The sequence below is a fragment of the Carica papaya genome, chromosome 8 (genome assembly GCF_054855325.1).
Source record: "Carica papaya isolate Zhongbai chromosome 8, ASM5485532v1, whole genome shotgun sequence".
In the NCBI taxonomy this organism is placed as follows: domain Eukaryota; kingdom Viridiplantae; phylum Streptophyta; class Magnoliopsida; order Brassicales; family Caricaceae; genus Carica; species Carica papaya.
Window position 1 is genome coordinate 33327516 of NC_142316.1, and position 17795 is coordinate 33345310.

The 17795-nt window shown below is 32.2% G+C and overlaps 3 protein-coding genes across 3 annotated transcripts; 1 reads left to right on the forward strand and 2 right to left on the reverse strand.

Annotated features, from left to right (window-relative positions):
* Positions 1-72: 72 nt before the first annotated feature.
* Positions 73-1285, reverse strand: LOC110810593 ((21S)-21-acetoxyl-apo-melianone synthase SDR-like). Its single transcript, XM_022036805.2, has 2 exons — positions 1127-1285; positions 73-959 (listed from the first exon to the last, which is right to left on the reverse strand). Exons 1-2 carry the CDS (start codon positions 1153-1155, stop codon positions 170-172), a joined length of 819 nt encoding a protein of 272 aa, XP_021892497.1. The 5' UTR covers positions 1156-1285; the 3' UTR covers positions 73-169.
* A 1151-nt stretch (positions 1286-2436) lies between these two features.
* Positions 2437-4163, reverse strand: LOC110810561 ((21S)-21-acetoxyl-apo-melianone synthase SDR-like). Its single transcript, XM_022036752.2, has 2 exons — positions 3950-4163; positions 2437-3422 (listed from the first exon to the last, which is right to left on the reverse strand). Exons 1-2 carry the CDS (start codon positions 3976-3978, stop codon positions 2597-2599), a joined length of 855 nt encoding a protein of 284 aa, XP_021892444.2. The 5' UTR covers positions 3979-4163; the 3' UTR covers positions 2437-2596.
* An 11434-nt stretch (positions 4164-15597) lies between these two features.
* Positions 15598-16875, forward strand: LOC110810585 (short chain aldehyde dehydrogenase 1-like). The gene is made up of 2 exons (XM_022036795.2): positions 15598-15736; positions 15848-16875. Exons 1-2 carry the CDS (start codon positions 15699-15701, stop codon positions 16638-16640), a joined length of 831 nt encoding a protein of 276 aa, XP_021892487.2. The 5' UTR covers positions 15598-15698; the 3' UTR covers positions 16641-16875.
* Positions 16876-17795: the final 920 nt, after the last annotated feature.

Genomic DNA, 17795 nt, shown 5'->3' on the forward strand with positions numbered 1-17795 from the left:
ATAATTTTTAAAATTTTTTACATATTTGTTTCAAAATATATTTAATTAAGACTTTTTTATTTAAAAAAAAAATATATATATATATATATATAGAAGAAGAACAGTAAAATATCTCAACTTCCAGAATTAATGCCTTATCGGACAAGTCCCTCTCCTTCCCCGTCCACCATTAAGTCTCTTTAGAACTCATAGCTTTCATCATCGTCGGATTCACCACACTGTATCCTCCGTCAACCACCAGATTCAACCCACTAACATAATCCGCGTCATCACTCGCCAAATACATCGCCGCCTGCGCCACCCCTTCCGGCTTCAGCACGTGTCCTTTTAGGTTCCCCATGGCGCTAACCCTTTCTTCCATTCTGGGTATATCACCCTCATCTATCGGACCGGCAATTCCCGTCAACACCCCAAACGGGGAAATACAGTTCACTCTCACCCCATACTCACCAAGCTCCGCCGCCAAGGTCCGAGCCAGACCCACAATCCCATTCTTCGTCACCGTGTAAGCCGGAGTTCCCAGCCCTGCAATGGCCGTCGAAGCGCTTGCCGTGAACAGAATACAGCCTCTCCTCTGGTTAATCATCACTCTAGCCGCGTGTTTGGCTCCCAAGAAAGAACCCACTACGTTGACCGCGAGAAGTTGTTCTAGATCTGACTTCTGCGTGTCTAGAATGCTCCCAAATGGACGATCTATGATTCCAGCATTGTTGAACATGATATCGAGCTTTCCATGCTCGGCGACGACCTTATCGAGCAGGTTTCTTACGTCGTCTTCGTCGGAGATGTTGCAGTGGATGTAAGAGACTTTTTTCCCGAGCTTACATGCGAGAGCTTGACCTAGTTGATCTTGAATATCGGCGATGATGACCGTGGCGCCGTTTTCTTGGAATAACTTCACGGCGCTTGCTCCGATGCCGCTCGCTCCGCCGGTGATAATCGCCACCTTGCCCGATAACCTGTAGTTTCCCACATAACATTTCGAATAATATATATGTGCGTATATCTTAAATTGAATTAGCAGAGAGAGATTATGTCGTTATTCACTATTTTGTTAACATCACGAAAATAAAATTAAAATTTAATTAAAAGCCTGTATAATTAAATATAAAAATGAATTAATTACCTCTCGGTGGTAAAAGCTTCTGTGCCCATTGTTTTTCTTCCTTTGAAGTTCTGAATTCGAGCAAGAGAGAAAATGGAGGGTTGGGTTTTGTTCTTTCTTCTCCTCTTCGTTGTCTTCACCGAGCTTTCTTACTTATAAAGATATTGGAATTGAAACAAGAAAATTTCCAAGAGAAAAATTGTATAAAAAATTTTCGTCATTAATAATCTGCTGGGAATTGGTCAGTCCCAACTTAATTAAAAATACACTATTCAATCTACATCTACCTCCAAAATAGCATTTAAAATTTTATCTAAAAAAAAATTGGTCAATGCAACTTAATTATTTCTCAATTTATTTATATATTTACATCAATAAAATACATGTAAAGTTTAAAACCAACAAAAAACAAACATTTGGGCAGGCCAAATTAGGTCATTATAAAGTCTTGACTATGAAATTGAGAATGCGTATAATCCACCATTTTATGAAAATTAAAAATTAAATTCAAACAAATTAAACTCGTTTCAACCATTATATGATATAAATATTCCAAGTATTACAATTCATGTCGATCGTCACTAATATTCTCAATTTTCCTTGAAGACTTTTTCGGTACGAGCTTATATATTCCAAGGGAATTATCCAACACTACAAGTTATGTTCCTCGTGGGTCCAATTCTGAAGCTCATAGTTCTGTAAAAAGATAATTGCTCAAAATAAAAACTAAGTCTTGGAAACATCTATTTCTTCCATACTCTCCATCTTAGCTCCATGCAATAATATTATTGAATCGAATTTTAATTGTTTTGTTCAAAAACAGAGATATTACGGAACAATTTGCCGTATTCAAATATATAATTTATTTAATCATAATAAATAATAAATAATATATGCTACTAGGTGTTTATTATTGACTTTTCCTACGAGATATGGTGTTGTCGTTGTTCATCATATGTTAATTTTAAATATTTTAATTATTTTTTTATGAGAACGTAATTTACATAATTAAATTAATTATAATATAAATATTATTAATTATACGCATATGCGAAAGTATTTTGAACTGTTTGTAATTGTATATTAATAATATAATTCCTTTATGCTGAAAATGGCGTGTAATATTAAGCTCTTAATTGTAACATTTTGACTTTTTTTTTTTTTTTCTTTTTTCAAAAATTAAATTCAATGACTCAGACTTCTTCAAGAAAACAACATAAACATGATCTTGGACAAAATCCAAGTCATTAAATAATTAATTCGGCTGATTATTCTCCATGCTTGCTGTCTGCATATCGTTTTCAAAGAAGAAAATGCTGAACTGCAATAAATTGTATATATAAATAAATTATTTATAAAATTTATTTTCGGTGGACATATTTATATAGATATGTGTGTGTGTGTATATCTATTTGGATTCTATTATTATTTTTAATATATAAACATGTCCATGCAACTCTTAGTGGCTTACAACACAACATTTAAGAAATATTAATTAAGATTTTTAGAATTAAATGAATCATTTAAAAGTAATTCCTTATTCATCTGGCGTGCCCTCATGATTGTCGGATTCACGACACTGAATCCACCGTCGACGAGAAGATTGAGGCCGCTGACATAGTTTGCCTCGTCGCTAGCCAAGAACAGAGCTGCTTTCGCCACATCCATGGCTCTCAGCACCTCTCCCTTAAGATTACCCATCATGCTCATCGCAGCTTCCACCTTCGGCACTTCAGATTCCTGCACCACCGTCATGCCGGTCAAAACACCGTACGGTGACACACAGTTAACCCGGATTCCATGTTGGCCAAGCTCCGCCGTTAAGTTTTTGGCCAGTCCGACAATTCCGTACTTCGACGCCGCGTAAGCGTGAGTTGCTAGTCCTGCAATGGCGGTACTAGCACTTGCAGTGAATAAAATGGAACCCTTTTTTCGGGGCACCATGACTCTCGCCGCGTGCTTGGCGCCGAGGAAGGCGCCGACCAGATTGACGCCGACCACTTTGTCAAGATCGGATTTGGGTGTGTCTAAGATGCTCCCGCTAGGACGATCAAGGACACCGGCGTTGTTGTACATTATGTCGAGCTTTCCGAACTTGTTAATGGCGGTGTCAACGAGATTAGAGACGTCGTCTTCTTGAGTTACGTCGCAGTGGATGTAGCTGACGTTGCCGCCGAGCTTGTCGGCGAGAGCTTTGCCTTTCGCGTCTTGGATATCCGCAATGATAACCTTAGCTCCGTTTTCGTGGAAAAGTTGCACCGAGCATGCCCCGATCCCGCTGGCGCCACCGGTAACTATCGCCACCTTTCCGAGCAACCTGCAAATAAATTATCCATTACAGTTTATTGAGAAAATAAATTCTCAAAATGCACACAATTATGCAAAATAAAAAGTAAAATAAGAAAAAAAAACAGAAGATTCATCGTAAATCGGCAAAAATGTCTACTCTACGGTAAGGCTGAAATTTTTTTTTTTTTATTATGATGAAAATTAAAATTACATCACTAATATAATTATAAACACTTATAGAAATAAAATAGTAAATTATTTTTCAACTTGTATAAAAAATATTTTCAGAATTAAGCCACAAAGCACTTTGCAAGCTATATATACGTATACAAATCTTGCAAACGAACACCATGCATAGTAAAGTTTTGCATACATAGTCATCTCAAGATAACAGTAAAACTGCAAGAAGAATTAGGTACCAACTGAAATCTTCATTAATAATGGATGATTTTCGTTTTTTGTAGTGCTTCAAATGTATTTTACTATACTTGTATACATATTTCGTGCATGAATGGAATTGTGTGATTTTCTGGAGAAAGTTTAAGGCGTTGTTACCTTGTTGGAGACATTTCCAAGGAGCCCATGTCTTTTCCCCGAACAGAAAGATTGAAAAGGAAAATCTTAAGAAGTTCTGATCAATTTGGAATCAGAAGAAACTGATGAAAAGCTAGGTTAATCAATAGCTTGTGGGTTGGGTTTTTTCCTTCATTGATGCTCAACTACTTATACTAGATCATTTTTTATAAAATAATAATAACAACAATTGCATGTTAGTCATACAAGTAATTCTATATATTTAACTTTGTTCATATATATATATATATAGCCGGTGACTATGGGCACTTTGCAAATTACGAATTTACGCAAGAACCTTTGAAAAACATATCATAGAAACAGGATCGTGTTGGTTCAAGCCGGAGTTAGCGTGTTCAGTATAATAAAGGGTAAGTGTCGAAAGAGATGAATGTGTCTAATTAATTCTTGTATACAAGAAATCTAATACAATGAATTATTTGATTGGATTTTTTTAATTAATTGTCGTGTACTTAATTTTATTTATATGTTCGTTAGAATTTAAGAAGTTGGCTTTTCAATTCAACCCTATTGCCTCATACCTGTCTTGTCGTAAGTCCAGCAATTAGACTAAATCGTGTGGTTTTATTTTTGGTTTTAGGAAATATACAATATCCACACAAAAATTAATTGACTTCAAGAAAAATAGTAACCAAAATTAATTAACTATTGGATATAATTAATTATCATTAAATACTATATTAAATTTAACATTAGTTAAAATATACATCATGTATTTCCTTTTTTTATTATTATTTTCTCATCGACATTTAATTTTTTTGTAATTTCTTTCATTAATTTAAGAGATTTATTTACTTATAATGCACATGGTCTACTCAATAAATAGGTCTTCAATTTACAATTGTAAGGAATCAAGTTTGAGAACAATAAAAGTATGAAATTTTAGTTTTCAACTAATTAGGTTTCTTCAATCTTCTTATTGAATGGGAATTGATAACTTATCAAGGTAAATTCTTGTTGCGTTTTATCACTTTCGAATTGATTTCTAACTTATCAAGTTCATACTTGTGACATTTTTAATCAATTCAAACTGTCCCAACGATCTTGGTTGATATTCATGTGTTGAATGTAGGTCAAGTAGGGAGGATTTGTTAAGAGTTTTATGATTCTGAATACTAATGTTATGTATGAAGTTTTTGATCATGTTAATTGATCCTGAGTTCTGCATCATTTACTATAAGGGTTTAGACTTGAGATAAATTTTACTATCTTACATTTTTTGTCTTCGCATATTCATTATTCTTCATAATAAAAAAAATCATACTTTGCATCCGCTCATAAACATAAAAAAAAAAAATCATATTCATATTATCTTTCATGCACTCTATGTTTCCTTGTACTTTTGTTTCATTATATCTCTAAGTAGCTAGTTGCACCATAGTTACTCAGCATCATACATAAAACACGCATTATCTTCATCAGTGTGTTTAAATTATTATTTCTAAAATTGTTTTGCCACTTTCTTTCCCTAGATTTTTCTTGAAGTGTGATAAACAAAATTCGATTATCTTGATTCACGAAAATTCAATTATGACATTCAACTTGAAGGAATGAAGTCGAGTGAAACACAAGAAGTGAAACACGTGAGCGAGTGTTATTTTCTTTACTAACTATTGCTTGCAGATTTTCACAATGATCTTATATAACATCCCCACCGATGACATTTTCTCAAAGAAAAAAATAAAATTGGTGAAACTCTGACATAAAAAATGTCTGATTCGAGGATAGATTATTTTTGAAGATAGAGAGGATGATGTGAGTAAGAAGAGAGAAAATAATTTCTTTAAAGAGAGAATCAGCCAAGAGAGAAGACTTCTTTCTAAACCATATAATATCTTAAAGGAAGAAAAAATTAAATTTCATTTCTTAAATAACTAAATCCTACAGTTTAGGAAAGATATGGGTGGTATCTTTCCTCTTTTAATAGCCAGCCTTAATTAACCATATTTATTTTTCCTAATTTCACCACAATTAATCAAAATATTTTCATTTAAAAAAGAATATTCTATCTAGCCTATTATAGTCAAAATCTTCTTAATTTTTATTATTTTCTCATTCAATACGATATTTAATTTTTTTATAATTTCTTCCATTAATTTAGGACATTTATTTATTTATAATGCACATGGTCTACTCTATAAATAAATCTTCAATTCACAATTGTAAAGAATCAAATTTGAGAAAAATAAAACTATGAAGTTTTATTTTTCAACTAGTTTGGTTTCTTCAACCTTCTTGTTGAATGAGAATTGATTCAACTTATCAAGATAAATTCTTGTGGTATTTTATTAATTTTCTTTCAAATTGATTTCTAACTTATTAAGTTCATACTTGTGGCATTTTTAATTAGTTCGAACTATCCCAATTACCTTGATTGATATTCACGCGATGAATGTAGGTCAAGTAAAGAAGATTTGTTGAGAATTTTATGATTTTGAATACTAATGTTATATGCGAAATTTTTGATCACATTAATTGATCTTGGGTTTCGCATCATTTGGTATCAGAGCTTAGGCTCAAGATAAATCTTACTATCCTGTATATTTTATCTTCGCATATTCATTATTCTTCATAGTAAAAAAAATCATACTTTGCATCCACTCATATACATAAAAAAAAATCATATTCATATTATCCTTCATGCACTCTGTGTTTCCTTGTACTTTAATTTCACTACGTCTTTAAGTATCTAGTTGCACCATAGTTACTTAGCATCATACATAAAACACTCATTATCTTCATCCATGTGTTTGAATTGTTATTTCTAAAATTATTTTGCCACTTTCTTTCCCTCGTATTTTCTTAAAGTATCAAAAATAAAATTTGATTATCTTGATTCACGAAAATTTTATTCTGACATTCAACTTGAAGGAAGGATGTCGAATAAAACACAAGAAGTGAAACACGTGAGCGAGTATTATTTTCTTTACTAACTATTGCTTGCAGATTTTCACAATGATCTTATACAACATTCTCAACAATGAAATTTTGTAATGACCCGAAACTCAAAGGAAATGAATTTATATTTTAAATGCAGAAGCGAATAATAATTTTAGGGTTTACATTCCTGACACAGTAAATTAGAATACCCAATAGGGCTACGAGAATATCTCTTCTATATTGGTTTATAAAAAAAGGTAAACGGTAATTAAAACAATTAAATAGATATTCTAAAGGTTAACCTTCATTAGTACTTGAAGGGAGTTCGGAAGGTGAACTACTCACAACTCTCTTACTGATTGGGGTCTAAATCTTAATCTTCTTGATATAAAATGCTTAATAAAAAGGTGAGTTACACTAGTTCAGTAAGAATATCATACTAATCATTGATACAGAAAATCAAAGGTTGATAAGAATCACAAAATAACTAATGTAACCCTTAATTTAAATAAATACATTTAACTCTAAAATATTTTATTTCATACTTACCGTTATAGGCTTTCCCAAAAATAACTTATGAAGATAAATTGTAGTAATTGGATATTGGAAAAAAAAGTTCTTTTATATATATACATAGTAATAATTATAAATGGGAAAATGGTGTAGTTGGGGAGAGGAGGAGGAAACGATGCCGTATAGAGAAGAGGAGGAGGAAACAGCATCGTTTGGAGAAAAGGAGGAGGAAGCGGCGTCGTTTAGAGAAGAAGGAGTGGACGGCTGGAATGAGATGAGATGGACGGGCAGGATGAGAGGCAGGTGGGATATAAATAGGAGAAGAAAAAAAAAGAAAAAAAAAAGAGGAAAGAAAAGAAAAAAAACAGATAAGAGGAGTCGAAGGAGGAGAAGGTGAGAGAGAGAGAGAGAGAGAGGAGCTGGAGCGGGGAGGAACGAGAAGAGAGAGAGAAGGAGAAGGAGGACAATGACGATGCGAGCCACGAGAGTGCAGAAAGAGAGATGGAGATGGGAGGTACGGTAAATCTTAAGTTTCATGAGTAGGTTTAGTATAAATTTGAAATTGTGACCGTAGGTTTGGGAAGATATAGTCATCGCTTAGCATATGGAGTAGAAAACTGTAGTTCAGGGAATAGGCGGGTGGAGATAGTCGGTGGAATTGTAGAAGTGTGAAGGATGTACATGGAGGAGGCCGCAGGATGAGAGAGAATGAAGAGTTAGATGAGTGAGTGAGGTCCGTGAGAGAGAGAAAATTCTGTGTGATTGCAAGTGGAGGTACATGAAGGCCGCAGGAGAAGAGAGAATGAGGAGTTTAGTGAGTGAGTGAGGTTCGTGAGAGAGAGGAAATTCTGTGATTGTGAGTGGAGGAACATGGAGGAGGCCGTGGGATGAGAGAGAATGGGGAGTTCGGTGAGTGAGTGAGATCCGTGAGAGAGAGGAAATTCTGTGTGATTGTGAGTGGAGGTATATGGAGGAGGCCGCGAGAGGAGAGAGAATGAGGAGTTCGGTGAGTGAGTGAGGTTCGTGTGAGAGAAGAAATTATGTGTGGTTGTGAGTGGAGGTACAAGGAGGAGTGAAGGCAGGGATAGAGAGTGTGTTGGGTGCTAACAGAGAAGGTAGGCATGGAAGGGTGGAGTGTGTGTATTTTGAAAATTAGGGAGTAGGAAAGGGAGGCCTGTAGCGCATGAGTGTGAGGGATCGGGGTAGAGGTGTATTGTTGTAGATGTGTGGTGTGCGGGTGTGATTTGTATGTGCATTTAGGTTGGTATAGCTGCTGTAAATTTAGGAGTTTGGTAAGTGAACATTACTGGTGTATGTGTGCTAAGTGTTAGTGTGTGTTGTATGGAGAGACGTGTATAGGTTCTGTATTGGGTAGTTTGAGAAAGAACAGGGTGATATTGTCCTTGAAGTGGTGGCATTGGAGAGACGTCGATATTGGTTGTCGCTATCTAGAAGGAGTAAGTTGATCGCCGATAGTGATGATAGTAGGGAGACTCCGATGGGTTAGGAGTTGGGTCGCCGATATTGGTGACGGGAGAAAATGGTATATGTGTGTGTGTGGTCTGCTGGGGGTCAAGAGATAGAAGGTTCATTGATGGTCACCGATACTGGTGACGAATGAAGACATTTGTACGGTTGAGTGGCCTAACCCGGGTCGAGGGGGGGGTGACGTCGGGGGAGGGTCACACTTAGCATGAGTAATATTTAAAATACAGGGGGGTAAGTATTATATTAATCCTGTGTAGTTCAATGGTAGTAAGAAGGTATGACTTAGGCTACGGAGAGAGACTACATATAGAAATATAAAGTTTTATATTATTGCATATGATACTTGTACCTTAATTTTTACTGTATTGGGTTATATGTACTCACTCTTTATTATTCACAGATGAAGTAGGGATGGAGTCAAGTTTGGAGTTGCCGATTTCTGAGCCTAGTGTATAGAGCAACAGTGCAAGGATTTTCACTGGTGGAATTGAGTGTGTAAAAGTTAGTGGTAGTGTAGATTGTGTGTCTGTTAGGGGTATATGAGGTTATATTTCACGGCGATGTCACATGTATGGTTGCAGGTTTATCTTTGACTTTGAATAATAGATTGTAATAGTTTTTCTATGTGTGCGATTGATTTGGAATGAGATTTTAGTATTTCGGTTATGAAACTGTTTTAGACTACGCCGTTAAGAAGAAAAAAATGGAGCATTACATAAATAACCAAGTGACATTTTATTTTCGTGCATAAGATCAGTAATTCTTCCTTTTAACCTACTTACAGGGATCCATTGGGGTTCATAGGGATATCTCTTTACTCGTAAACTTAATATCAAAATTTAAAAATTAATTCGAATGTCCCCATACCATGTCCGATAATTGGTACAAAAAAACACTAGTATCTCGATACTCCATCCAGTATGAGAGTGAACCATATCTCCCAAATCCTTTTTGGTATAAGACTTCTCAAGCTTGTCCAACTAAGATAATGTCCATGGTAGGGTTCCTTATGTACCGAGTCCATACATTATTTCCTAGAATACCCAGTAAGCTTTCATTTATATAAATTTTCATCGTCTAAACAACCACCAAATGCATACCAACATCTCATTACATATTTATAAATTAATTTAAACGGCATCTAAGCGAGCAATATAGTTTAACATAACTGAATAATCAAGTGACCAGATAACCAAATAAACAATGCAGAAGGAACTAAAGAAACCAAATAATCGAGAAGACCATCAAAACTATCAATGTAATACGCAAAATATAATAGTAAGCAATTTAAGCAGTACAAGAAAATAAACAGAGAATCATGATAAATATGAACTAACCAGTTTTGCCTCCACTAGTGATATGTAATTATTTTTTTTTAGAATTTTTCTAATTTTTTCAAAACACAAAATTATCGATTATTTATCCTTAATTTACCGTAACAGAGAATATGGTGAGAGACCCTTACCCGGATATGGTATTTCAAAATATCGTACTACTCACTACACCTTCGGATAAGGCACGAGTTTTCTAAATTTTTCTTGCGAAAATTAAAATACTCATTACGTACTCAAAGATACCTAAAAAACTCAAAATCAGTGTCGAAAATCCTTTTCAACCAATTTTAGGATTCCGGCACGGTGCTGCCTTCATGCTCCAGTGCCGGCTCCACCACCCTTGGCCTGGTTGATTTTATCCAGTTTTAAATGTATCCTTGCAAAAAAAACATGTTAAAAAGCCTTGGTTAGCCAAAAAAACCAAAACAATGAACCTACCGGTAGGGGCTGTCTCTGGGTGGGACTTTGTCGGTTCTCTTTCACAGCTGAGATTTTTTCTTTGGCTAACATGTATAGAAAGGGAAAGTGAACATATTGATCAAAGAATCGTGTGAAACGAAAAACGAAAAGGAACTCATCGGAGGGGTTTTAGGGTTTTGGCCACGGCAGCTCTGCCAGGCTTTGCCCACGATTTTTGACTCACCTGCCGTCTCTTTTGCTCCGGTATGGCCACAGGGAGATTTGAAATCGAATTTTGAGCGAGAAAATTTTTTTTTTACCTTTTTTGGCAGTCAACGGTAACTCCGGTGTAGCGGCAACCAGTGATCGGCCTCCTTCTCCGGCATATGGTTTTTCTTCTCCAACGAGGGCAGATGTGGCTAGGGTTAAGGTCTCTAGCGACGTGATGTTTAAATATTCATCTTGTGTCGATCTGGACCATCTGTTCGGGGACACATGGAGCGAGGAGGACCGTTCGATTATTTTTCATTTAAGCTGATTATGTGGACAAATTTGGGTCATCTATCGCATTTAATTTCGTCCTCCGATCGTGTCTAAAGAAGAAATGCATATGGGTCATTCAAGTGTGCGAGATACAATCTAGGTCGTCATATCATCCAGGCATGCGTATCGCCCGCATGGCCTCTCGTGTGGAGTGGATGTCAGCCTGCCTGCCACGCAGCGTGCTCTGGTTTGCTCGAGTTGTTGACTGACCGTCCCACGTAGCTAAACTTTCTCTTATTGCGATTTAAGCCTCTATTTTTAATTTTTCTTTCAAAAACACTTATAAATTCAAAATTTCGCCTATTTTTTAAAAAATTATTTTCAATTTCATCCATAATCCATTTTTTTCTTAAAATTTAACAAACTTAGATTTTAATCAAATTACATTAATTATTTATATAATTTTTTATAAATAAAAATATTATTCCAGACTAATTCTCAGACTCGGGTATTATACATTTTCTAAAAAAATAGAATTGGTGAAACCCAGACATAAGAAATATCTGATTCTAGAACGAATCATTTTTAAAAATGGAGGGGATGATGTGAGTAAGAAGAGGGAAAATAATTTTTTTGAAAGAAAAATCAACCAAGAGTAAAAACTTATTTCTAAACCATATGATATCTTAAATGAAGAGAAAATTAAATTTCATTCCTTAAATAACTAAATCCTACTGTTTATGAAAGATATGGGTGACTTTTTTCCTCCTTTAATAGCCAACTTTAATTAACTGTATTTATTTCTCCTAATTTCTTCACAATTAATCAAAATATTCTCATTTTAAAATAGAATTCCTATTTAGTCTATTATAGTTAAAATTTTCTTAATTTTTATTATTTTCTCATTCAATATGACATTTAATTTTATTATAATTTCTTCCATTAATTTAGGAGATTTATTTATTTATAATGCACATGTCATACTCTATAAATAGATCTTCAATTCATAATTGTAATGAATCAATTTTGAGAATAATAAAAGGCGTTTTATTAATTTTCTTTCGATTTAATTTTTAATTTATCAAGTTCGTACTTGTGGCCTTTTTAATCAATTCAGACTATCTCAATTACCTTGGTTGACATTCATATGTTGAATGTAGATCAAGTATAGAGGATTTGTTGAGAGTTTTATTATTCTAAACACTAATGTTATATACGCAATTTTTAATAGTTGATTCTGAGTTTTGCATCACTCTTGACTCTTCCCCTCATTCCTCAGAGGCATGACGACACCCTCAGTCCCTCTTAGCTTTGAAGCTCTCGGGTTAAATTAGAAGCTTTCTCTCAATCTCTCTCAACCACTCAACTTTCTCATTTCATTTGATCTCTCTCGAGTCTTTATCTCATCTCATTAGTTTTTTTTTAATCGGAAAAAGATAAATAATTAGTTTATGTTTAGACACTTTAAAAATACATGAAAAGTAATTTTTATTAAGTAATTAAATCAATAAATTAATACAACAAAATAACAAACATAATACTTTTATTAATTTAATTAATTATTTAAATCAGTTTTTAAAGTTATTTTTTAAAATATTCAAATATAACTTAATAATTTTAACGTTTTTATTAAAATATATATATACAAATTTAATTACTAAAACACAAATTAAAAACAATAATAATTATTAAATTATAATAAAAAAACATTAAAAACAACCTTGAGACCCAACATAATAATTTATCCTAATAAATACCGTAGGTGTCCTGGTAACTCCGTGATGTACTCCGACCCGTCAGAGGCAGTGTTTTTTTTCTTTTTAATTTTAACGAGGTCAAAGACAAAAGTCAATACTTCAATAATAAATTAAAACCTATTTTTTATTTGTTAAAAATTGTTACATTTTTAATATAAATCAAACAAAACAAACAGAGAAAATTATTATTGAAATTTTTTAAAAAAAAGTCTACTTAATTAAAACATAGAAACCGAAGTCCAAGGCCTATATGTGCATTTTTTTTAAAGTAATTAACAAAAACAAATTGTTCCAATTTTGAGTTTAAAATCTTAATTATTGATTATTAATTTTTAATCTTAATTTTAATTTATTTTGTATGTGCAAATTTATTATAACGTTTTCCTAACAAAACTAAAACTTAATGGAAACCTAAATCATTCAAATGATGGTAATTATTATTATTATTATTATTATTATTTCAAATTAGCAATTATAATACTTTCTTAAATTTTGCATATTGAAACTAAATTTCTCTCTTATATTCAGTTCAATTAAATATAAATTATTGACGTAAAAATTAAAAAAATTACAATAAATTTTTTTTATAATTTAATCCCAATTAAATTAATTTGTTGTTAATTATAATTATTTTTTATATGAAAAAAATAATTTAGAATAAATTTTTTTAATTTTTATAAATTTCATTAGGGTAATGGTTCCAGCGGTACGGTTCATCAAATTACAAGTGGTTGATATTTTTACTATCATTATCAAAATTATTGCTAGTTTCAATCTTCATACTTAGTCCGATATTTTTTATAAATATATCTCTATATTATATTATATAAGAGGGTATGGATAAATTTATATATATATATATGTATGTTTAAATATTATTCAAAATTATTTCCAGAATTGGAATTTTTGAGCATCATAATTGGATTGGTCCCGGCAATTAGTACCACTGAAATCTAAGGAAATTAGTAAAGATGCTTTCTTCTCAAAGAAACTTGACAATTTCATTAACAGAAATTTGATTACAACATTTTAATAATCTCCAACACTAATTAAATGAACTAAGAAAGGGACGAATTATTAAAGTAATCAATAAGTTTAATGTGTTTCAAAAAATAACTTAAATAATCACTTTAACTATTAAATTATTATTTCAAGTATTTACGTATGATATAATTATTTTAACTATTTTTTATTATAAAATAGAAATAAATACTATATTATAAAAAATAAATCATAAAAATTCATGTAATTTTTATTATAATAATAATAATAAAAAAAAGTAAGTCAGTTTTGCATATGGTACAAAATAAATCATCATATATGATAAGGTCTTTAGTTTTCTCTTTTCTGGGGCGAGTCATCAGCTTCTTGTAATTTGGTAAAGAACTTGACTCAACAAGGTGAAAACTCGTTGACACTGCGTCGTTTTGCCAAAAAAGATCGTAACATATAGATACGATGCGACGCCGTATGTTGTGTCGTTACATGATTGGGATTTTAACAAAAAAGATATTTTCTTAACGATATTTTAATAAGTGTTATTAGAAATTAATTTTATCATACAAAATTTAAAATTTTTAAGTAATAAAAATATACTTTAATATTAATAAAAAATTATTAAAAATATATTTAAGTGAATTTAATATTATATCAGGACAAGTGAAATTTTATTCTTTTATGTAAAAATATTTCATCCCGCATTAATTATATATATATATATTTATTTATTTATTTAAATAAATAAGATATTTATTTTTTATATACAAAAATAATTTTTTTGTTTTAAAAATAAAAAATAAAAAATTAAATTCGTCCCTGGACAGACACAACTGTTTCAAATCTGTGGAGAATCTTGAAAATCAACTTCATTAATTAAACAACTTGCTGTTTGTCTTTCACAACATTTAATGTTATATAAGGGATATAATTCTACATTATTATATTATAATTAAATTAAACCAGATCTGAAAATAAAATTATAAATAAATTTTATATTAAATAAAAATAAATAAATTATCTAAATGTATAACTGAATAAATATTCACGTTACGCGTTTTATCTTCTAAATTAGTAAACCGTTTTTTGAGTTCTCTCACTTTATTTATTTTTGGTTAATGAAATATCATAGTTAAAAAAATCATACGTGTAATTTAGAGGTCATAGTTGTATATTTATAGTCAAAATCAAACCCTATCTGTATATTTTTTATATTTTTAATTTAACTCATCACAAAATTATGAATTACATATTTAGTCTCTATACATAAAATAAAGTTTACACTTTAATTTGATGCATTAAGATTCAATGCACTTTTAACAGTTTCAGATCATTTCTAACTATATCCAATTAATTTGATAATCTTTTATGCATATTAATTTACACATATAAGTTTACATATTAAATTTAAAACTCAACATGTTAAAGTAAGCTTGTATTTATATATATAAAAAAATTGTATAAACAATATTTAAATTTTATTAATACCGTATAGTTTTAGATTACATTAGTTATTGTTTAACTAAATAGTTAATATATATTACAAAATTATAAGTTTAAATTAAGTTGTGTTTTTGAATATATTTGTTATGATATTGTGTTATATTGCATTATAATTTATATATATACATGATCTAATTGATAAATGAATTAATTTTTATTTAACAAAAAAATAGATTAAGATTTTGACCTCTTATTAAAAAATTTTATATCAAGTAACAATTATTTAATTTATATTAATTTACGTACATTTTAAGATTGAGAGAATCCTCTCCAAAATTAGGAAACCCTTCTTGTTAAATATCCCCCAAACGCACAACACTTCTCATTCACAGTCTCCCTAACTCTCCTAATCAAAGCATGAAACCATCTTCTTCGCTCTCGCACATTGCCAAGAGGTAATTTATCAAGGAAACACCCCCCCATTTCGTCCATAATTGCAAACACGCCTCATAATTTCTACTAATTGTCTTTATTGCCCAACTGAAATTTCGTTCTACATTATGCAGGTTACAGGGCAAAGTAGCGTTGATAACCGGCGGCGCGAGTGGGCTCGGCGCCACCACCGCAAGGCTCTTCGTCCACCACGGCGCCAACGTCATAATCGCCGACATCCAAGACGAGCTCGGTCGAGCCGTCTGCACCGATATCGGCGCCGATTACGTCCACTGTGACGTCAGCAACGAAAGCCACGTCCAAAACGCCGTCAACACGGCCGTCTCCACTCACGGCAAGCTTGACATCATGTTCAATAATGCCGGCATCCCTGGCAAACCCGACCCGAGAATCTCGTCAACCGAATATCAAGATTTCAAGAAAGTTTTCGACGTTAATGTCTACGGTTCTTTCTTGGGTGCTAAACATGCAGCTCGAGTCATGGTTCCGGCCGGGAAAGGTGTCATCTTGTTCACCTCGAGCGCTTCGGCTCTGAGCTTCGGACACTGTGCTCATCCTTACACGGTGTCGAAGCACGCGGTAGCTGGGTTGACGAAGAATCTGTGTGTGGAACTGGGAGAGTATGGGATTAGGGTTAACTGTATCTCGCCGTTTGGGGTGGCGACTCCGATGCTGAGCCGTGTGTTGGGTGGGATAGAGAATGCGGTGTTGGAGGAGTTCATAGCTTCGAGTGCGAATTTGAAAGGGGAGGTGTTGGAAGCCATTGATGTTGCAGAGGCAGCTTTGTATTTGAGCAGTGATGAGGCGAAGTATGTGAGTGGGGTGGACTTGGTGGTCGACGGAGGTTACTCCACTACTAATACAAGTCTTAGAGAGAAGGTGAAGACTTTAATTAAACAAAAATAATTTATTTGGTAATTAACCATATATATATGTCTACACGATCTATCTATTTTACTATTTTGATTACTTAAATAAATGTGTGTATCTATCTATGTATATACACAAATATTAATAACTGGGTGTTATTTAAAACTATATGTATAGAGAGAGCATAGTGAATGGATTTGGAGGTGATGGATTGAAAATTATATATTGTGTAAAACCTTATTGTAATGGTACTGTGTATCTTTTACTTGTATGGTTCCAGCTCTTATGCCAATAATGATTTCTTGTAGAGCTTACAATTTATTTGGGATGATCATTAAAAAAAAACTGAAGGCCCATCCAAAGGGAGCCGAAAGGCATTAAGAGCCGTACAAATCACACAAGGCAGAGAAGACAGTTTGGAGTCCAAAAAACAGAACACATAAGAGGCAAAGTAATTTTAACATATTAATTGCCGAAATTTGAGTAAAAAAATCGAATTTATTATAAAATTTTATTGTAATTTAAGAAAATATTTAAAACTATTTTAATTATAATTAATAAAAAAATTAATCCTCTTCCTATTATCAAGTCATGATATTTTCCTTTATATTGTATGGTAAATATATTTTTATATATAACTTATAATTGTTGTATATATACATAGAGTATTGGGTAAAAATACTAATTACAAGCTAAACCTTTTTAACAAACTAATGAAAAAACTTATGCACGTTAATAAAAATATACTTTGATCAATCAATAGTGTGTGTGTGTATATATATATATATATGTATGTATTTCTTACCCCATTTCTTATCAAAACTAATTTATTGTTCAATAAATGTATCCATCCATAAGATAAGTATATATATATATATATATATGTGCGTGTGTGGGGGGGACATATAAACTACATGCAATAAAACTGTGCATTAATTATATATATATTTTATAATATTTTAGTATGTTTATATAATTAAAATAAAGTACAAATAATAAAATTAACAATACGAATAAAATTAATTTAATTAAATATTATAAATATAAATTACGATTAATATTAAACAAATACAACAACAATTATAGAGGATTAGACTCACATTAGCAATCTTTTTTCAGTAAGTTTGTTGAGTGAAGTTAGCTGAAAACAACATCCCATTAGCGCGTTCTGTATCAAGTTGCTGTTTAGGG